Source organism: Dendrobates tinctorius, unplaced genomic scaffold, assembly GCF_039654945.1.
Source record: "Dendrobates tinctorius isolate UK_male_01 unplaced genomic scaffold, ASM3965494v1 ptg000201l, whole genome shotgun sequence".
Taxonomy (NCBI): Eukaryota; Metazoa; Chordata; class Amphibia; order Anura; family Dendrobatidae; genus Dendrobates; species Dendrobates tinctorius.
The window spans coordinates 11,543,443-11,565,845 of record NW_027361868.1 but is presented as its reverse complement, the minus strand read 5'-3'; the positions used below and the strand labels follow the sequence as shown (position 1 = coordinate 11,565,845).

General features: G+C 44.8%; 1 protein-coding gene across 2 annotated transcripts in view; it reads left to right on the top strand.

Moving 5' to 3' along the window:
* SERTAD4 (SERTA domain containing 4) overlaps nucleotides 1-22,403 on the top strand; it is a 53,793-nt gene that overhangs the window by 17,677 nt on the left and 13,713 nt on the right. Inside the window, exons 1-2 of one of the 2 annotated variants that reach the window (XM_073553426.1) lie at nucleotides 10,215-10,651; nucleotides 13,910-14,101. In XM_073553426.1, coding sequence (XP_073409527.1) covers nucleotides 13,927-14,101 — 175 coding nt within the window. In that variant the 5' untranslated portion in view covers nucleotides 10,215-10,651; nucleotides 13,910-13,926. Of the gene's footprint in view, nucleotides 1-10,214; nucleotides 10,652-13,909; nucleotides 14,102-22,403 lie in introns of those variants that run through there. The other variant, XM_073553425.1, reaches the window with a different exon arrangement.

The window sequence follows — 22,403 nt, the reverse complement described above, 5'->3', positions numbered from 1 at the left end:
CAAGTATATACAAGTAAACTCCACTGCTTGTTCCTCCAGGCTCGTCAGCGTCGCTCTGTCTTTATGAATGGGTGGCCATTGGTTTTCCGAAAGTCTCCAGTAACGCTAATGGCTTTAGCTCTCGTCATGGAGGGTCTAAGACTCTGTAGTGGTGAAAGGGTTTATTTTCCGGACATGCAGTGTCGCTTGGCTCTCGTCCCGCTCCATGTGTGTGCATTTCTCAAACACATACAGTATACAGACTAAACCCCCCACTAATCCCTCTGAGAAGACCGTCTGGCAATAAGTAGACCCATTCTTCTAAGGGCTCCTGCAAAGCTGGCCGAAATTTCTGGATGCTGCTGCCAATACATCTGACTCACTCCCAAGGAATCCTACCTTAGGTTTTTAATTCCCTTAGAAGGAGAACTTGTATAAGAAATGTAAAATACAAATAAAGCCTCCACATGGAGACAGAACGACCGTCGTCCATCTGAATTGTATGTTCGGTTCCGAGATTGTTTTATTCTTATCAATATATCAATATATCTATAATTATTTTCTTTGTTAAGGATTAGAAAATCATGCCAGCATTATTCCAGAAATAGCACCACTCTTGCACATGGGTTGTGTGTGCTATTGCAGCATCAGTAGATTTTCATGTGTGCTACTTTTATTAACCTATAGGTGGCGCTGTGTGCTCTGATGACTGGTCTTGATGAAACGATCTACTGATCAGGGAGGCAAATATATTTATTAATCCTCCAAAAAGTTGCAACCGATGAACCAATTAAAGGGAAATCTAGTGAAAAAGATATGTCATTGATAAATGCACCAATATGATATTGGTAAATCTGTTATCTTAGACCACCGATTATTTGCAAAATGGCTCTGAAGAGAGCTTAAAGGCGTTATTGTACTATAACAAGTCCTTTTTTTGTTTGAAGATGTCCTGATATTAAGCCAACTATTTTGAGCCCAACTTCAGAACCATCCGGCTACAAGCAGCTTTTATCACTGAAGAATACTTCCCCGCCAGCAGCTGTCTTAGGCCATGTTCACACGGTCAGTATTGGGTCAGTGTTTTACATCAGTATCTGTAAGCCAAAACCAGGAGCTGGTGATAAATCCAGAAGTGGTGACGGGTTTCTATTATACTTTTCCTCTGATTGTTCTATTCCTGATTTTGCTTTAAAAATACTGATGTAAAACACTGACTAAATACTGAACATGTGAACATGGCCTTAATGGAAATATATTATATGCTGGCCACTTAAAAAAATGGCTGACCCATCGAGCAATTCTCGTTGCCCAATGGATAAAGAGAGCTCAAGCTACTTACCTATATACCCAATGGGTAAATAGAGCTCAAGCTACTTACCTATATATACCTTACTGAGTATTCCCATCTTAGATATTTATGGCATATTTCACATCTCCTCAGTGTCCTTCTTCCCTGTTGAGATCTCACGCTGATCAGTATAAGTCGCAGCTGGGTGGGCAGAGACTGAATACACTTGGACTCATGAGCTCACTCTCTTTATAGCTGGACTAAAAAATGCTCACTTTAATATCAGAATTTTGCATCCATTCTAACATTTTCAGTGTGAGTACCGAAGCTTCACCAGGTCCAATACATCAATTTTAATATGTATAGAGTTTGTGTTGTGAAATCTGGTAATGTATCCACTTTAGATCTATAAAATCTATCTTCAAAAATTCAAATTTTGGCATTTGAGAAAAACATGGGTTAGTCTGAGCATGGATCAGTGAGTGCTTTCCTCAGTAGAGGACTTGGCATGACCATGTTCACTGACGAGCCTTTGATTTTAATAGGCACAATGCAATGCTTTATTTCATGAGTAGGAGCACTGCAGGGAACCTGAACACTTACTACTGGGGTGCAATCCCGATTACAGCTGATTTCATGGTCTCTTAGTATTACGGCTTTCAAATTTTTTTTTTTTTTTGGTAAACTGTTCAAAAAAAGAGGAAAACCCTTTTAAACCCCTTTTGCGCTGCGTAAAATCATCATTATGACATTATTGGACAACAACCCCTTTATTAATTAGCCCAGGGAGTTCCTCTCTTCCCAGAACCGTCACCACTCCTCTGCGCTCAGTGCTATATCCCCTGACAGTCTGCCGTCATCAACACTGGCGATGATTGGCTGCAAAGCATTTACTGTTTTTTTCTATTTGGATAAAATATGAGCGCTGCAGCTGATCACTGGCCACTGATTGGCTGCAGCTGTCACGTGATGCCCTGTCTAATGTTGATCCCAGCAGAAGCCTGGGACATTAGTATGTTATTTTTTTCACCTTCCCGGGCCCATTAATAAGAGGTTGTCTAGTAGTAGTGTAAGGGAGGGACAGGACTGTAGTCGTGACCTGAATTACTGCTATATGCATATCCACTCCAGTCCTTCCCCTACAGAAAAATATACTGTTCTCTTCTGCATACCTGCCTCTCCAGATTCCGCTTCCTCTGGGCATTCCCAGGCGATAATGGTCCCTCTTCCAGGTGACCCCAAGCAATGGAGACACAGTTCGAGTTAAGTTTAACACTTTCTTTACTGAGTACTTCACACGTTACATCCACAGTTGGTACATCAAGACATTTACTTGTTTCCTCATCTCTCCCTTTCTGGCTGTCACTTCTGTGCAGTACAAGCCCGGACCAGACCGTCCTAGACTGCTCCCCAGTTGCTTCCTGGCCTGACCTTGCCATGATGACAAATCCTTCTGCCTGTTTCGCCCCAGACTCAAAATCATCAGTCACCAGGTTTGGTTGCATCTGGTAAAGCATCCGGCCCATCTGTACCGAACTCGTTGAAGTACCAGCTTCCTTCACTTCAGCTGTCCAGCCGACTCTTGCCCTAAAAGCATCGGCCAAGGCGACAAGTCGCCACATCTTTCCATTTCTGTACTGGCCCACTGCTATGACAAATAGTGGCCGTGGGTAACGTGGGCTGCGGTGCTTGAACATTGTGTGGCTGTCAAGCTGTCCGGGCCTATAGCCCATGTGGACACTAGGGCACCCTGGCCCAGTCTGACCTAACTCCCTACGAGGTCCCCACTTACTACCCGGCATCCCCTCCTACACTTACCCCTCTATGAACGTCCTATCAGCTATACCTATAGAGCCTACTAGTATGCCCCCATCTAGTGGCCCGCAGCAGAACTACACTTACCCATGACTATGTAAACTATATACTAAAGTGCCATCCTCTAATGTCCCCAAGAGGATACACTAACTTACACTAACTGTACATGCACAACAGGCACACTATATTATGCAATAATATAATACAGAAACACAAGACAATATATTACAGCTTTCTACACAATGGTAACACATGCATGTGGCAATACCATTAAAGACTAGCGATAATACATATTTCTATGTAGCAGTACCGCAGACGTTAATCATAAACATTATCACTTAGCAATATATACACAATAACATAGGAGGGGCAATCTGAGGAAGGGACATCATATCTCACTCCCTTACACTAGACTACCCCTTTAAGTTCACCACTAAATATGAACTTTTTTCGTGTACCTTGCATGTAGAATCCTGAGTCGACAAGCCAAGCTTTAAAGTAGATTTTCCAAGGAATCAAAGCTATTTTTAAAGGCGTCAGATTGGGCTAAAGTCTCCACCTCTTACTCCCGTTTCAGCACATAAGAAATGGCTGCTCAACCACTCACTGAAGGGTGTCAATAATTGTCTAAGTGGGCATTTCTGGCCATTTCTCAGTGGGAGCCTCGGGGGATCGGTGAGATCGAATATCGCTTCTTTCAACTCAGTCTGGGCCATTTTAGACTTTTTTATACCCCTGGAGAATCCCTCTTTAGGGCATGTGAATAGGGATAATCTCTTTACTCTTCCTCATAATTCCAGGATATGTCAATACAAACTACTTCTCAGCATCGATCATTTTTCTTCTTTTGCCAACATTCACGTTAACACTTGTCATTTGGCAGAATAAATCCATAGAGGATTCCAAATAAACATCGTCTACATGGAGCGGTTTGTGATGTCACCCAATAAATAAATGACCCCATTGTTTCCTATCAGGAATGGGGGTGAACTGAATTAGTGTCTTATATTGGTGAAATAGATCGGGGAGTGAGGCGGGAGCGCAGATTGTTCATTCAATAGCCTAGCATTTACAGTCTGGCTTATTAAATAACAGTCATGTAATACTATCCCTCCCTGGATTAAGCAGCGTTCCCGGTGAAAGTCTTCAGACTGCCGGCTTCTGTAGCAGTGATTACACAATGAAGAAAGCCAGAAGACAATGGAGGAAGCACGTTATTAAAACAATAATATATACAGATCCTTCAGTGGGAAAACACTACCGGGTGCGTAAATGCGAGAGCGGCAAAAGTTGACTTGGGTAACAGAAGTCATCGTGAGCTTCCTGTATACTCCATCCTCAAGTCAGCAAACTGTACATGGCAAGGGCTGGACAAGCTCCCTCCAGTTTTTGGTGATCCTCAACTTTATCTTCCTCTTGTCTCAGCCATGGAACATGCGCAACAAGATTGTAGTAACCCCTTCCCAACCTCAAGCTCAGAAGACCCAGGCATCTACACTGGTTTGCATGATACTGCTGACAGTGATTTTTACTGCCCCCTCCTACAATTTTTCATCCCCTCTCTAGAGCTTTCTCTAACTTTACCCACTTCTTGTTTCAGCCATGGGACAATCAGCTGCCTCACCCACCCGTACCCCCCCCCCCAAACAAAGAAAAAGTCCAGATGACCCTGGCGACTACACTGGTATTCATGGTGCTGCTGACAGTGATTTTTGTTGCCTCCACATATAGTTTTGCAACCTCTCTCTTAAGCTTTAGGCATTCCACAATTTTACCTACACCTTGTCTGAGCCATGGTACCTGCAATGGGCCCCATCCAAGTTTGGAGGAGATTGGCATCTACACTGGTTTGCCTGGCAATGCTGACAGTGATTTTTACCACCCCCGCCTATAATTTTGTGCATCCTCTCTCGAAATTCTGGCAGTTATCTTCTCTACCTACTACCCGTCTCAGCTACGGTACACACCCAAATTCTACCCAAATTGCCATGAACGCCCAAGGTTCAGTAGGCCTTGCCATCTACCCTAGCTTGCAACCGTTCCTGGAAACTGTCTCTACCAGCAGGTGCCAGAGTTAGAAAATAGGGTTTTTGCACTGCATGGTTTCCTCTCCCCTGGTAACCCCACCAATCACTAGTATAGAGATCTTGAGCCCACGTGTTAATCATTGAAGAGGTTGGCATTGTATGCATTCATTGTTGCATGGTTGTGTTTGCTGCATTCATAGTATATGGGTCTGACAAAGATCCACAGATAATGTGAACTTGATCAGGGTTAGGGGGCCGATCAAAATAAAGTCTTTGCTCTGGGGCTCCGGAGCTTCCATCTACATCTCGGTTATTAGATGTGATACCATGCGATCCCATCCTACAGTATAGCGCGCCACGTGAAATCAGTCATGATTACAGAGGTATAGCTAGGCAAAGCTGGTAGGACGTGTCCCTGGTGTCCCTAGTGCTGAGTACCGTGCTGAAAACTCTTCCTGAAAGAACATGAAGTATGAGTCTAAATTAGCCCTAGTGGCCAGTTTGGAAATTGCTAAATTATTCATTTTGTCTATTAATATAGATTAGATCTGAAAAAAAATGTTTTTTTTTAAATACATGTAACATAAAAACCTGATTTAAAAATAGGTCATTTTCTGATTATTCATTCCCTTTAAGATACGCTTCTACTAATAGATATTGTAAACTATCATCCTGTATATCAGCTTGTGAAACCATCAATGGAAACCTTTGATGGTTAGTTGATGGATTGAGAAATACTTTTTAATCCTGGGTTCCGAATCTTCAAAGGGTTGTTCCCAATTTCTTAAAAGAGTACTGTCAGATAGAGCTTGTAAATTCAATCAATTTTGCAATTTGCTGTTTCTTAAATTTTTTAGCCGTTCTTGAGATATTAAAACTTTTGTTTCGTTTACAGCTCATTGCCTTGGAGACCCGACCATCGCTGCTAGACAGCAGAGCATGCACAACGCTTACAAGGTCTTTTTTACTGAGCTTGTAAGGGCTGATTTGAAGTTGTCCGTGATCGCTGAAGCATGCTGTCACCTCCTAATCCTGACCAGCTTCAGCTTACAAACAAGAAAGCAGATGGTGGTCAGTTTCCTAGGCAATGAGCGGTAAACAAAAAAAAGAATAGAGTTAATATCTCACAATTGCAAATTTGAATAAGCAGTAAATTGCAAAAGTGCTTGTTTTACAAGCTCTATCCAACAATATCCATCTGTGAAAATAAGAATAACCCTTTAAGTGACATTTTTGCTAATAAATCCTATGTTCTGTCATGTCATCATATATGTTATGATATTCAAATTCGTGTAAAAGTGGTGAACACAGTTGTAGGGGTTAATTTACTGAAATTTTTAGGCTAAACAGTCTTAAAATGTGCCAAATTTTTCAGAGCTGGTCGGACTGGATGATAAATTTGGAGCATCCTTGGTCTAAGTTTAAACCGTCAGTCAGTTAACTTATTTTCGTCCATTGAGTTATACCAAATTGTGGAACCATTTCATTGCTCAGGATTGAAATTTAGGCCACAGTGCAATCATTTATGGTTTCTGCTATAGCTTTCTCTACTGAACCCAAGGATTTGGCATGGCCGCTCTGTTTATAGTGACTTCATCTTTAGTGATTTTTAAAACCATTGATGGCTAGGTGGTGGATACAGATAAAGCCTTGGCTTCAGGGCTCAGGACCTGCAAGCTACATGCCTGCTATTAGAACATGTTGTGAGATGTCATCATCAGGGTTGATGCCAGCACCCAGCAGTCCCAAGTAAAATGTTGCTGTCAATTGTAAAAATACCCAAAGATGTTGCTTCTGATGTTCATTGTCCGTCCTCCCTCTGATAATTTCGGGATGCTGATGGCATTGTTATGGCTTTTATTTGGCCTACCGTAGGCCCTCATGTCTGCCATGTTTCTACACCTATGAATCCTGTGGCTGAGCTTCATAGGAGAGCTGTAATTTTGCAATATGCTGCAATATTACAATATTATTATTCATTTTTATCGTGCGATTTACATACATAGACAAGTATAATAATCATGAGCAATACAAGGCACACACAAGTACAGAAGGAGAGAGGACCCTGCCCGTGAGGTCTCACAGTCTACAGGGGATGGGTGAGGATACACTAGAAGAGGGTAAAGCTGGTCATGCGGCGGTTCAGTAGACTGAGGATCACCGCAGGTTGTAAGGTTGTCGGAAGAGGTAGGTCTTCAGGTTGTTTTTGAAGGTTTCCGTGGCAGGCGAGAGTCTGATGTGTTGGGGTAGAGAGTTCCAGAGTATGGGGGAAGCCCAGGACAAATCTTGTATGCTGTTGTGGGAAGAAGAGATAAGAGGGGAGTAGCGAAGGAGATCTTGAGAGGATCGAAGGTTGCGTGTAGGTAAGTACCGAGAGACCATGTCACAGATGTATGGAGGAGACAGGTTGTGGATGGCTTTGTATGTCATAGTTAGGGTTTTGAACTGGAGCCTCTGGACAAGAGTAATCCAGTGAAGGGCTTGGCAGAGAGGAGAGGATGGGGAATAACTGGGAGACAGGTGGATTAGTCGGGTAGCAGAGTTTAGGATAGATTGGAGTGGTGCAAGAGTGCTAGAGGGGAGGCCAGAGTGTAGGAGGTTGCAATAGTAGAGGCGTGAGATGATGAGGGCATGCAATCCGGGAAATATTTTTTAGTTGGAGTCGGCCAGAGGAGGCAAGGGCTTGGATATGTGGCTTGAAAGAGAGGGCAGAGTCGAGGATCACCCCAAGGCACTGAGCATGCGGGACTGGGGAAAGTGAGCAGCCATTGACATTGATGGATAGGTCTGGTGATGGGGTAGAGTGAGGTGGGGAAAGAGATGAATTCTGTTTTGTCCATGTTCAGTTTGAAAAAGCGAGTAGAAAAGAAAGATAAAATAGCGGACAGACATTGTGGGATTTTGGTCAGTAAGGAGGTGATGTCGGGTCCAGATAGGTAGATATGCGTGTCATCGGCGTAGAGATGATACTGCAAACCGTGGGATTCTATGAGCTATCCCAGGCCGAAGGTGTAGATGGAGAAGAGTAGGGTTCCTAGAACTGAGCCTTGGGGAACACCGACAGACAGGGGGCGAGGTGAAGACGTGGTGTGGGAGAGGGAGACACTGAATGTCCGGTCAGTTGGATATGACGAGATCCAGGATAGGGCCAAATCTGTGATGCCAAGAGATGAGAGAGTCTGTAACAGGAGGGACTGGTCCACAGTGTCAAAGGCAGAAGACAAGTCCAGGAGAAAGAGGACAGCAGTGTCGCTCGCTTTTGGTGGTTAGTAGGTCATTGGTGACTTTAGTTAGGGCAGTTTCAGTTGAGTGATGCAGTCGGAAGCCAGATTTTAACTGGTCAAAGAGGGAGCAGGAGGAGAGGTGGGAGGACAGTTCAAGATAGACATGCTGTTCCAGTAGTTTTGAGGCATAAGGGAGAAGAGATATCGGGCGATAGCTAGACGCAGAGGATGGGTCGAGGGAGGGCTTTTTGAGGATGGGTGCGATCAAAGCATGTTTGAAGGTTGAGGGGAAGACACCATTTGTGTTAAAAGTTGAAGAGGTGTGTTAGAGTTGGGATTAAGACTGTGGAAAGGTTAGGGATGAGGTGGGATGGGAGCAGGTCAAACGTGCAAGTGGTGAGATGTGATCTTGACAGAAGGGTGGAGAGCTGATCTGTCACGGTGGAGAAACTGGTTTTGAAAGAACAGGGCTGAGCAATTAAGAGGAGGGGGATTGGGGGCTGTGGCCAAAGCTTTCTCTGATGTTATCGATCTTCTGCTTAAAGAAAAAGGCAAAGTCTTCAGCAGAAATGAGAGGAGAAAGAGGAGGTGCTGGGGACGGAGTAGAGAATTGAAAGTGTTGAAAAGCTGTTCAAGGTAGTGAGACCGGGAGGATATGAGAGATGAGAAGTAAGTTTGTTTTGTGTCAGTGAGTGTGGACTTGAAGCTGGCAAGGGACTGCTTGTATGCAATAAAGTGCTCGGCAGTATGGGATTTCTTCCATCTCCGCTCAGCAACCCTAGAAGCCCGTATTAGGCTACGGTCACACCAGCATATATTCTCTGATCCGAGAGAATAGAACCTATTATATTAATCATACTCTAATCAGAGTGTAATCATAGCATGGTATTATTCTCTTTGATGAGGAGAAAATGGAAAAAACCTGTTCTTCAGCTTATCCTTTCTATTGGTCCGAGGAAATTGTACTGCACTCAGATGTCATCTGAGTGCAGCCCGATGGTTTCGCTGCACTCATTGACTTGCATGGCTGACTGCGATCCCAGAGAATAACATTGGTCCAAGTGTGATCCTATGTTTTATCAGATTGCACTCGAACCAAAAATAAGGTCATATGCACAAGCCCTTACAGAGTATTTTTCAGAGGATCAAGTGATCACAGGTTTAAGACCTGTAAAAGATATTAAAAAAAGATTAAAAATATTCTTAAAAAAATGAATAAACAAAAGATTATTTCACCTCTACTCTTTTTTTCCCCCAATATGTCGAAAATCTAAAAAAAAAAGACATATTTGGAATCGACGCGTCCGAGGTAATAAAATATCAGAATATATTTCCTATAAGGCGAACAGTGAAACTATAAAACAATCAAAATGGCACAACTGGAAAAAAATTGCCTGAAAAGAGATTAGAAAGTCGTATGCACCCCATAATGGTGATGGAAAAACTTTAGAGCGTACCGTAAAAAAAAAAGTTAAAGTTCTTGGAAGAGAAGGAGGGAAAATGGAAAGCAAAGAAAGCACACTCAAAGGACTGGATAAAAATGGAGACGGGCCTGCTCATCATATACAGCGCCACATGCAATTAGGGGGCGGATTTCGATATAACCGCTCCCCATAAATCATAAAATAAAACTGTACAAAGGAAAGTTAGAAATAAGAGCGGATATTGTGGAAATCCAATAGTTGGTTGCATTGACTTTTTAAGACTTGTGTTGCAATAATTCGACGTGGAAATGCGTGGCGAGCCAGCGAGATGTAATGAGGCTTGGTGTAAAGGAAGGTGAGGACGAGAGGGGAAGAGTGAAACGAGGAGGGGTGAGCGGCACAATGGGCGAATGTAATGAGAGAGGGAGATACGAGGAGAAGGAGGCGGATGACTGCCTCCCCAACCCTGCTCCTGTTTAATATTCCGCCTGCTCTCTTCATATTGTGCTTGGCTCCTGTGGGATTGGAACTCACGTCTTGAAACCAAAGCCAATTTTCTGTCTTAATCTCACAATGTTTTGACTGGAGGCAGATCCAGTTTTTTTTCAGTCCGAGTGGAAACCACCAAAGCATCACTCTCTGCTTTTCATAAGGAGAGACGGATGGAGAAAACGGATCACCGGCGGCTCGGATAACGATGACATGCAAGTAGTGACCAAATGGAAACAGAGAGGACGCTTAACTAAATCCAGAGAGGTCTCTGCACCGGGAAGAAAAGGGATTTTTTTTAGGTGGTTGTGGAGGATTAATCCGTTGAATCGATATTTCCAACAATTCTACCTGATCTGGAGGAAAATCTCATTTTTTTTTTTAACCTGGATATTGCACGAGGTTAGTAGGCAATAGGAGCCGAGATTGTCCTTAGTGCATACTGCCTGTAAGATACTGCTGCTTTGTTTTACTACTGCCCTCACCGTCTCTACTCGCTCTTTAGGGTTTATTACCGTTATTGTGATCTAGGTTGGGATTTTGAATAGGAGTAAAGTTATCAGATTATAATATTAGATGCCTTCACGTCCTGAAGGTAAAGGATTCATAAGGTGCGGCGCAAGAGGGGTGCAAAAACAGGATGAAAAATGTATAAAAAAAAAGTAGATTATTATGAGAGAGAGTCTACTGTGTGACCACTGAAAGGAGTGATCCTCGACGTGCTATCCTAGGAATCTCCAACAGCTAAAGAGCCAAAGAATTGGAAACCTTCCATTCACCGTGTATGTAATAAGACGGTACTGTCGTATGAATGCTGCTTTCTCTCTTTTGTGGAGTATCAAGGGAAGGACTGGAGTTGTAACAAAGCTAAGTTATGGTAATGCACAAGTAAGGTCAGGAGATATCATTTTTGATCACCTGAAGGCCACAGATTGGAGACCTATAATCTACAGTGTGTGTAATAGGTAGGTACTGTTGTATACAAGCTGCTTTCTCTCCTTTGTGGAGTATACTGGAAAGGATTGGAATTGAATTTGTAGCAAACTAAGTTATCACAATGTAAGTTTGGGAGATGTAGTTTTGGAAAAGCTGAAGGGCCACAGATTGGAGACGTATGATCTATGGTACATGTAATGGAAAGGTGCTGTTGGATAAAAACTACTCAGCTAGTTATTCCCTTTGGTAGAGTCAATGGAGAAAGACTACGGAAGTTATCACAATTCACAAGCAATGCCGGGAATTATAGTTTTGATGAAACAGCTGAAGAGATGAAGACTGGAGACCTTTGGGTTCCCGGAATGTGTGATATGTGAGGTGGTACTGTTGTATAAAAGCTAGCCATCCTCTTGGGCAAACAGACATGAAGTAGAGATTGTTGCAATGCACAAATAAGATTGGATGCTATAGTTTTGCCTCTGCAGAAGAGCCACGGATTGGAGGCCTTCGATCTACAATATAGGTAATGGTGGTACTGTTGTATATAAGCTGGTCATCCTATTTGGTAGAGCAAACAGGCACCCACCACAGACGTAACAGAACGGCATTTTCTCACCACCCAAGCAATGCTGGGAGTTATCGTTATAGACGAGACACAGGTTGGTGTCCTCTGATTCACAGTATATGTAATGATGGTACTGTTGTACAAAAGCTGTCTTCGGCACATTAAATGGAAAAGGACTTCAGATGTAGTAAGGCTAAGTTATCACAACGCACAAGCAATGCTGGGAGATGTGGTTTGGAAATAAAGGATAAGCCGAACTCTTTGGAAAACAGTGATCCGCAGTGTATGTAATAACGAGGTACTGTTGTACGGAAGTTACTCATCCTCTTGGGTAAAATCAATGGTTGTGGAGCAAGGCCAAGTTATCACAATGCACCTTTAGTGCTCGGAGTTGAAGACTTCAGATTTCCATGATATGTTAGGAGTAGGTGCTGTGGACAAGTAATAGATGGAGCAAGGTAGAAGTATCACAATGCATGAGTACTATTATTTTGGGAGTAATGGTTTTGCAGCAAAAGAAGAGCCAGAAGTTGGAGATCTCTGATCTCCAACTGCCTGGAGGCCACATGCAATGTGATAACGTAGACATGCAACAGATGAAGTCCTTTTCCATTAACTCTACCAAAGATGACTAGCTATGATACAACTGTGCCACTATTACATATACTGGGAATTGAAGGTCTCCAATCTGTGTCTCTTCAGCTGTTGCAAAACTATAACTCTCATCATTGCTCATGCATTGTGATAATGTGGTTTTCCGACATCTATAGCCCCTGCCTGTTTATGAAGAAGGTACTGTTGTATGGAGCTAGTCACCATCTATGGCAGAGTCATTGGACAGATACTACAGATATAGCGCATGCTAAGACAAGCAATGCTGAGAGTTACCGCTTGTAGACCACCTATCCACAGTGTATGTGATGAGAATGTACTGTTGTATAAAGCTAGTCATCTGCTTTGTTAGAATCAATGGACAGATACTACAGATGTAGCAAAGGGAAGTTATCCCCATGCACCAGCAATGCTAGAACCACCGATTGGAGACCTCTGTTCAACAGTATATGTAATGAGAAGGTACTGTGGCATCCTGTGGTAGTGAACCTTCGATAGCCCCCAGGATGCTGTGACAGTGTAATTGGCACCCCACAATCATGTTGCAGGGGGCTGATCGGCCTCTGAAATGCTTCTGTCACCATTGATAGCAGCATTAAGAGGGTGCTACATAGAGACCTGGGCAGAGTTGGGACCCCCAGGTGCTGGACAGAGAACTGGGCAGAGTGAGGACCCTCGGATGCAGAATAGAGACCTGGGCAGAGTGGGGACCCCCAGGTGCTGGACACAGAACTGGGCAGAGTGAGGACCCTCGGATGCAGAATAGAGACCTGGGCAGAGTGGGGACCCCCAGGTGCTGGACACAGAACTGGGCAGAGTGAGGATCCTCGGATGCAGAATAGAGACCTGGGCAGAGTGGGGACCCCCAGGTGCTGGACAGAGAAATGGGCAGAGTGAGGACCCTCGGATGCAGAATAGAGACCTGGGCAGAGTGGGGACCCCCAGGTGCTGGACAGAGAAATGGGCAGAGTGAGGACCCTCGGATGCAGAATAGAGACCTGGGCAGAGTTGGGACCCCCAGGTGCTGGACACAGAACTGGGCAGAGTGAGGACCCTCGGATGCAGAATAGAGACCTGGGCAGAGTTGGGACCCCCATGTGCCGGACACAGAACTGGGCAGAGTGAGGACCCTTGGGTGCAGAATAGAGACCTGAGCAGAGTGGGGACCCCCAGGTGCTGGATAGAGACTGGGGCAGAGTGGGGACCCCCCAGGTGCTGGGTAGAGACCTGAGGAGAGTTGGGACCCCCGTGTGCTGGACAGAGATCTGGGCAGAGTGGGCACTCCCAGGTGCTGGGCAGGGTGGGCCCCTTGGCACTTTCCCAGATTTGCAGAGTGCTGGTCCTACTTGGATTTGAAGTTTTGCAACACAGATCTGTAGTACAAGCAAGAAAGGTTACGCTTTTACAGTGCACAGGCAATGCAGCTATTAAATGACACACTCAGCTCTGCTACATCTACGGATTTTCACCTTGAGGCCATAGAGGGCACTGATACGTAGATGTCAGCCGTCTTGCTAACAACATATTGTTGTTGTTTTTTTTCACAGATTGCAGGCTATAAGAGATGACTGTGGTTCTGTCCATGAACAGATTCTGCAACCCCATTAGCTCAGAAGGTCCCTCAGAGATTGCAGAGTACAAGACTGTGTGGGAGACTGATCACCAGGGCAAGGCCAGCAGCTCCTCCGCCAATCTCCATGCCCAGCACCAGGAGTACAGAATATGTGACTCTGCTCCAGGTAGGTAAATCATTCATGGCCAATGTATAAAGTCCTGAAGAACGGCTAAAAAAAAGCATGCTGAGAGTGATAGTCCAAGTGTTAGCGACAATGGGCCTTATCCTTGTCAGCAATGTCATTCAGCACACTCTGCCAGAAGTTCTGTATATTACAGACAGGGGGTGATATACAGAGGAGTCACTCATCAACCATCTGTGATACTGAAACCTAAATACAGCCGATTCTACAAACTATCTATCTAACTATCTATCTCTCTATCTATCTATCGTACTGTATCTATCTAAAGTGCTGTGAAAAAGTGTTTGCACCCTACCTCGTTTCCTCTTCTTTTGCATGTTTGCCACATGTAAATGTTTCCAATCACCAAACAAATGTAAATATTAGACACAGATAACACAAGTAATAACAAAATGCAGTATTTAAATGAAGGTCTTTATTATTAAGGGAAAAAGAAATCCAAACCTACAGGGCCCTGTGTGACAGTGATGCCCCCTAAACCTAATGACTGGTTGGGCCTACCTTAGCAGCAACAAGTGCAATTAAGCATTTGAAATAACTGGCAATGAGTCTTTTACAACGCTCTGTAGCAATTTTGTCCCACTCATCTTTGCAGAATTGTTGTAATTCAGCCACATTGGAGGGTTTCCAACCATGAACCGCCTTGTTAAGACCATGCCAAAGCATCTCAATCGGATTAAGGTCAGGACTTTAACTAGGCCACTCCAAACTTGGCACACACACGTATGAAGTCCAATGAAAGTGATATTTAATAAAGTACAGTACATACAGCATGCTGTATGTACTGTACTTTATTAAATATCACTTTCATTGGACTTCATACGTGTGTGTGCCAAGTTAGTTTACACAAGTTTACGGATTGGGATCCTACTTGTGCACCACCAATTTTTTGGAGTTGTACCAACGGCTTTATATATATAGGCCACTCCAAAGGCTTAATTTTGATTTTCTTAAGCCATACAGAAGTGGACTTGCTGGTGGTTTTGGATCATTATCCTGATGCATAACCCAAGTGCGCTACAGCTTGATGTCACGAACAGATGGCCAGACTTTCTCTTTCAAGATTTTTTGGTAGACAGCAGAATTCATAGTTCTATTTACAACATCAAGTCTTCCAGGTCCCGAAGCAGCAAAACAGCCCTAGACGATCACACTACTACGACCATATCTTAGTGTTCGTATGATGTTCGTTTTCTGAAAGGCTGTGTTACTTTAATGCCAGATGTAGTAAGACATACACCTTCCAAAAAGTTCAACTTTTGTCTTGTCAGTCCACAGAGTATTGTCCCAAAAGTCTTGGGGATCATCAAGAAATTGTCTTCCAAAACTTAAATGAACCTTTATGATCTTATTGCTCAGTGGTTTTCATCTTGGAACTCTGCCATGCAGGCCATTTTTGCCCAGTCTCTTATGGTGGAGTCATGAACACTGACCTTAATTGAGGCAAATGAGGCCTGTAGTTTTGTGGATGTTGTTGTGGGGTCTTTTGTCCCCTCTTAGATGAGTCATCTCTGCACTCTATGGGTAATTTTGGTCTGGCCACACCTGGGAAGGTTAACTACAGTTCCATGTTTTCTTTATTTGTGGATAATGGCTCTCACTGTGGTTCACTGGAGTCCCAAAGCTTTATAAATGGCTTTATAGCCTTTTTCAGACTGATAGATCTCAATTAGTTTGTTTCTCATTTGATCCAGAATTTCTTTGGATTGCGGCATGATGTCTAACTTTTGAGCGACTTTTGGTTTACTTCACTTTGTCACTTTGTCAGGTAGGTCCTATTTAAGTGATTTCTTGATTGAGAACAAATGTGACAGTAATCAGGCCTGGGTGTGGCTAGCAAATGTGAACTCAGCTTCCCAAAGATATGATAAACCACAGTTAATTTATGTTTTAAGGGGTGTTGGCAATCACTTTTTCACACAGGGTCCTGAAGGTTTGCATTTATTGTTCCCTTAAAATAATAAAGATCTTCATTTAAAACCTTCATTTTGTGATTACTTCTGTTTTATTTGTCTAATATTTAAATTTGTTTGGTGATCTGAAACATTTAAGTGTGACAAACATGCAAGAATAGGAAATCAGGTAGGGGGCAAACACTTTTTCACACCTCTGTATCTGTCTATCTCTATCTATCTCTATCTCTATCTATCTAATTTATCTATTATCTATCTATTTAATTTATTTCAGTTCTTCAATACAAAAAGTGAACCTCATATATTATATAGAGTCATTACACACAGAGTGATCTATTTCACGTGTTTATTTCTGTTAATGTTGATGATTATGGCTTACAGCCAATGATAACCCCAAAGTCATCATCTCAGTAAATTAAAATACTTTATAACACCATCTTGAAAAAATTATTTTAAAATCCGAAATGTTGGCCTACAGAAATGTTCAGTAAATACACTCAATACTTGGTCGGGGCTCCTTTTGCATCAATTACTGCATGAATGCGGCGTGGCATGGAGGTGATCAGCCTGTGGCACTGCTGAGGGGTTATGGAAACCCAGGTTGCTTTGATAGCAGCGTTCAGCTCGTCTGCATTGTTGGGTCTGGTGTCTCTCATCTTCCTCTTGACAATACTCCAAAGATTCTCTGGGAGCTTCACACTAGATCTTGGAAATCAAGGTCCTATAGTCTGGAGGAAGAATGGAGAGACAGATAATCCAAGCTGCTTGGGGTCTAGTGTGAAGATCCACAGTCAGTGATGGTTTGGGGAGCCATGTCATCTGCTGGTGTAGGTCCACTGTGTCAGGAACACCGCACTGCACTTGCTCACTGTGCCAGTGCGGGTGTCCTGAGTACAAAGACAGTACTCACAGATACCTGTGGAGCAGGGCAGCAGCGGTGACGATGCGTGCTTCAGAGTATCAGGACCTGAAGCACATGACTGCTGGGGGCGTGGCCTAAGCTCCACAGATCTAGGAGCTGCAGGGAAACTCCTAGAAAGGTAACTACGGGGCAATGTTACCAAGGGGCATAGACAGAGACAGAAACCAGATGAAGCCAGGGTCAAAGCACCAGATAGCAATACAGTACCACGGGGTTTAGACAGAAAGGATAGTCAGGACGTAGCAATAGGTCAGAAAACCAGAACGGGCAATAAACGGTACAATAGGGACAAACTGTAACGGAGTAACGATAGCCAAGCCAGGAGGTCAGAACCGGATAAGACAGTAGTACCAAAGCGAGAGACGGAGTACAGAGTGAGGGAACAGGCCGGGTCATACACGGGAAGCAAACAAGCAACGCAGAATACACGCACACCTGGGGTCAGACACACCAGAACAACAGTATAGCTGACAGAGAACCCTGGTAAAGAGTGAGTATAAATACCCCTCCCAGATCCAGAAAGAGGCCACGAACACTTAACCCTGTGAGTGCAGGGCAAGAACCCTGTTCAAACCATGACAGTACCCCCCTCTTAATGGGGGGCCACTGGACCCCCAGGCTTGTCTGGGTATCTGGCGTGGAAAGCCCGCACCAGACGATCGGCATGCACCGAACTGGCCGGAACCCATGACCGATCCTCCAGAGAGTACCCCTTCCAGTGTATCAGATACTGGAGTCTCCGGCGCACCCACCGGGAGTCAACAATGCGCCCTACTTCATACTCCACTGCCCCTCTACCAGCACTGGCGGAGCATTTGATGAGGGATCCTCTCTCACCGTCCCCACAGGCTTTAACAGGGACCTGTGGAAGACATTAGAAATTTTAAAGGAGGTGGGCAGCTGCAGTCGGTAGGCTACTGGGTTAACAACCTCCACAACTTTGTATGGGCCAATAAACTTGGGGCCCAGCTTTATAGAAGGTATCTTAAGCTTGATATTGTGGGTGGATAGCCACACCTTCTCCCCTACTGCAAATGCTGGACCTGGCCCCCTCCTCCTGTCAGCAAACCGCTTATAGTTTTCCTGGGCCTTGGAAATATTCCTCTGAACCTCCCTCCAAAGAATTCTAAGACGTTGTGTCACATCCTCAGCACCAGGACAACCTGAATCCATACGGGAAAACTCTCCAAAATGTGGGTTAAAGCCATAGTTTATCTGAAAAGGAGACTTCCCAGTAGACTGACTCACACGACCGTTGAATGCAAACTCTGCCATGGGCAATACTTCACACCAGTCCTCCTGCCTGGAAGAGGCCAAGCATCTCAGAATCTGCTCCAACGATTGGTTCGTGTGCTCCGTCTGTCCATTAGACTCTGGGTGGTAGGCAGAGTAGAAGGACAACGAAATCTCCAGCTTTTTGCAAAAAGCCCTCCAGAACCTGGCTACAAACTGTACCCCTCTGTCTGACACCACATTCATAGGCACTCCATGTAACCTAATTATATGCTGCATAAATAAGCGGGCCAGGGTTTCAGCAGATGGTAACGCGGGGAGAGGTACAAAGTGAGCTTGTTTTGAAAACCTATCCACCACCACCCATATCACCGAGTTGCCCCTGGAAGGAGGAAGATTTGTGATAAAATCCATGGACAAATGTGTCCATGGTCTATCCGGAATTGGCAAAGGCACCATTTCCCCGGCCGGCCGGACCTGAGAACTTTTAGAACGAGCGCACACCCCACATGCAGTCACAAACTTTTTAATATCTGTTACCATAGAGGGCCACCAGAAATCCCTCGCAATTGCCCCCCGGGTAGCTGCTATCCCAGGATGAGCACTCAACACAGAATCATGAAATTCCTGCATAAGTCCGAGACGGAAACGTTCCGGTACAAACAATTTACCCGGGGGTTTACCACCAGGAGCCCGAGCCTGGGCCTCCAAAATCCCTCTCTGTAACTCAGATGAGATTTCGGCCACCACTACTCCTGGCTGAAGAATGGAGGAGGGAGGTTCTGGAGGGGACACCGAATCAAAGCTTCGGGATAAGGCATCAGCCTTGATGTTTTTAGATCCCGGGCGGAATGTGATGGTAAACTGAAAACGAGAAAAAAAAAGCGCCCACCGAGCCTGTCTGGGTGTCAATCTCTTGGCAGACTCGATATAGGCCAAATTTTTGTGATCAGTGATGACTGTAATGGGATGAACAGACCCCTCCAGGAAATGCCTCCATTCTTCAAAAGCCAACTTTACCGCCAACAACTCTCTATTGCCGACATCGTAATTTCTCTCGGCAGAGGAAAATTTTTTAGAGAAGAAGGCGCAAGGCCTCAGGTTAGTAAGGGTAGGAGGGCCCTGAGACAAAACTGCCCCCACCCCCACTTCCGAGGCATCAACCTCCACGACAAAAGGTCTTGACGGGTCGGGTTGTACCAATACAGGGGCTGAAGAAAAGCACTTTTTTAATGTCATGAAAGAGTTTTTTGCAGCTACAGACCAATTTTTTACATCAGCTCCCTTGAGAGTGAGGTCCGTTAGAGGCTTTACCACCTGCGAAAAGCCCTTAATAAATTTCCTATAAAAGTTGGCAAAGCCCAAAAATCGTTGCAACCCTTTCAAGTCATGAGGTTGCACCCACTCCGTAACAGCCTGGACTTTCTTAGGATCCATGCGGAACCCCTCCCCTGACACAATCAACCCCAGAAAGGATACTTCTTGCATGAAAAATGAGCATTTTTTCAGCTTGGCATACAAATGATTCTCACTCAGTCTCATGAGAACCATCCGCAAATGGTGCAAGTGAGATTGACTGTCCACCGAGTACACCAGAATGTCATCCAAATAGATAACCACAAAACGACCGATTAAATCAGAGAAAATTACATTAATAAAATTCTGAAAAACAGCAGGAGCGTTGGTGAGACCAAAGGGCATAACCAAGTTTTCGAACAGCCCTTCGGTCGTCAGGAATGCTGTTTTCCATTCGTCCCCTTCACGGACTCTTATAAGGTTATATGCCCCACGTAAATCCAGTTTAGAGAACCACTTGGCCCCGGTGAGTTGGTTACATAGATCAGGAATTAGGGGGAGAGGGTATGTATTTTTCACAGTAATTTTGTTTAATTCCCGAAAGTCGAGGCACGGCCGCAAACCACCATCTTTTTTCTTAACAAAAAAGAAGCCCGCTGCCACAGGTGAAACAGAAGGCCTTATATGCCCTTTGCGGAGACTCTCAGTAATGTACTCCTTCATGGCTAGACGTTCGGGCCTGGACAAATTGAACAGGCGAGCCTTGGGTAACTTGGCTCCAGGGACTAGATTAATGGCACAATCAAAGGGTCTATGTGGTGGTAGCGCCTCAGCCTCACTTTCAGAAAATACGTCTTCAAAATCTTTCAGGCACTCCGGAATACCTTCCAGATCGACAGACGACACTGGCACAGATTTTATTGGGGTGACAAGGGTTGTCAAGTTACAACATAGACCATTAGTCATGCAACCCCACTGAATGATCTCCCCTGTGACCCAGTCAATAGTAGGATTGTGACGTTGAAGCCAAGGCATACCCAGTATCAGTCCAGCTGGCAGATTATTTATGACAAAACATCTTAATTTTTCCACGTGAGTGGAACCCACTTTCAGAGAAAAGGTATCAGTCATGAAACAAATTCCCTCCTGGGTGATAGGAGAAGAATCAATTGCCACGATTTTAACAGGATCTTTTAACCTGACTGTCCCTATCTTATGAAAAGTCATAACTTTGGCATCGATCAGATTAATAGAAGAACCACAGTCAACAAAGGCGGTAGTCCCAACCGGACCGCCTGTAAGTTCCAGTTCCACCGGAAGCAGAATTTTAGTAAGCGAGTAAAAGGGTACCTGGGAGTCTGGGCAACCTCCTCGATTGTTACCCAGACTCAGTCGTTTTCCTGACGGCTTCACTGAAGGGCAAAAAGGACAGTTCCTTCTCCAGTGTCCAGCGAATCCACAGTAAAAGCACAATTGGTTGTTTCTTCGGTGTCTCCTCTCTTTTTCCTCCAATGACGTGGCACCAACCTCCATGGGCTCAGGACTAGATGAAGAGTCTCTCAGATTGGAGAATAAAGGGGTCTCCTGCAGCATAACCCCTCTTGCCCGCAGCCTACGGTCCATGCGGACAGCCTGGATCATAGCATCCTCCAAAGAATCCGGTGGAGGATGAAGGGCTAGGGCATCTTTCAAACGTTCGGACAGGCCTCTACAGAACAAACCCCGGAGGGCAGCGTCATCCCAGGAGACCTCCGCTGCCCAGCGTCTGAACTCAGAGCAGAACCATTCAGCAGAGTTCCTTCCCTGTGTCACACTCATCACCATATCCTCTGCCAGACGCACTCTATCAGGCTCTTCATAAATGTGCCCCAGAGCCTCAAAGAACAAATTCACAGACATGCGTTCAGGAGCAGAGGAAGAGAGAGAGAAAGCCCATGCCTGTGGAGCCCCCCGAAGTAGGGAAATGACGACCCCCACCCTCTGGAACTCATCCCCGGAAGAGTGGGGCCTCAGAGAAAAAAACAGCTTGCATCCTTCTCTGAAAGACCTGAACTCCTTTTTATCCCCTGAGAAAAGGTCTGGCAATTTGACCGGAGATTCTGGGAATGCCAATGACACATCTCTATCCCCAGCACAAGAATCCCCTGTAGCGGCAGCCCCCTGTACCGTATCCACCAACTGTTGCTGGGTCTGGGCCATCGTGCGCTGTTCCACATTAAGTTTGTGGAACATTTGGGTCAGGTGCTTGACCTGATCAGCCAAAGCTTGTATGGGATCCATGAGGATAACACACTTTTTTTTTTTTTTTTCCTCAGAGGGGGAAAAAAAAACTGAAATGTTCAGCTATAATGTCAGGAACACCGCACTGCACTTGCTCACTGTGCCAGTGCGGGTGTCCTGAGTACAAAGACAGTACTCACAGATACCTGTGGAGCAGGGCAGCAGCGGTGACGATGCGTGCTTCAGAGTATCAGGACCTGAAGCACATGACTGCTGGGGGCGTGGCCTAAGCTCCACAGATCTAGGAGCTGCAGGGAAACTCCTAGAAAGGTAACTACGGGGCAATGTTACCAAGGGGCATAGACAGAGACAGAAACCAGATGAAGCCAGGGTCAATGCACCAGATAGCAATACAGTACCACGGGGTTTAGACAGAAAGGATAGTCAGGATGTAGCAATAGGTCAGAAAACCAGAACGGGCAATAGACGGTACAATAGGGACAAACTGTAATGGAGTAACGATAGCCAAGCCAGGAGGTCAGAACCGGAGAAGACAGTAGTACCAAAGCGAGAGACGGAGTACAGAGTGAGGGAACAGGCCGGGTCATACACGGGAAGCAAACAAGCAACGCAGAATACACGCACACCAGGGGTCAGACACACCAGAACAACAGTATAGCTGACAGAGAACCCTGGTAAA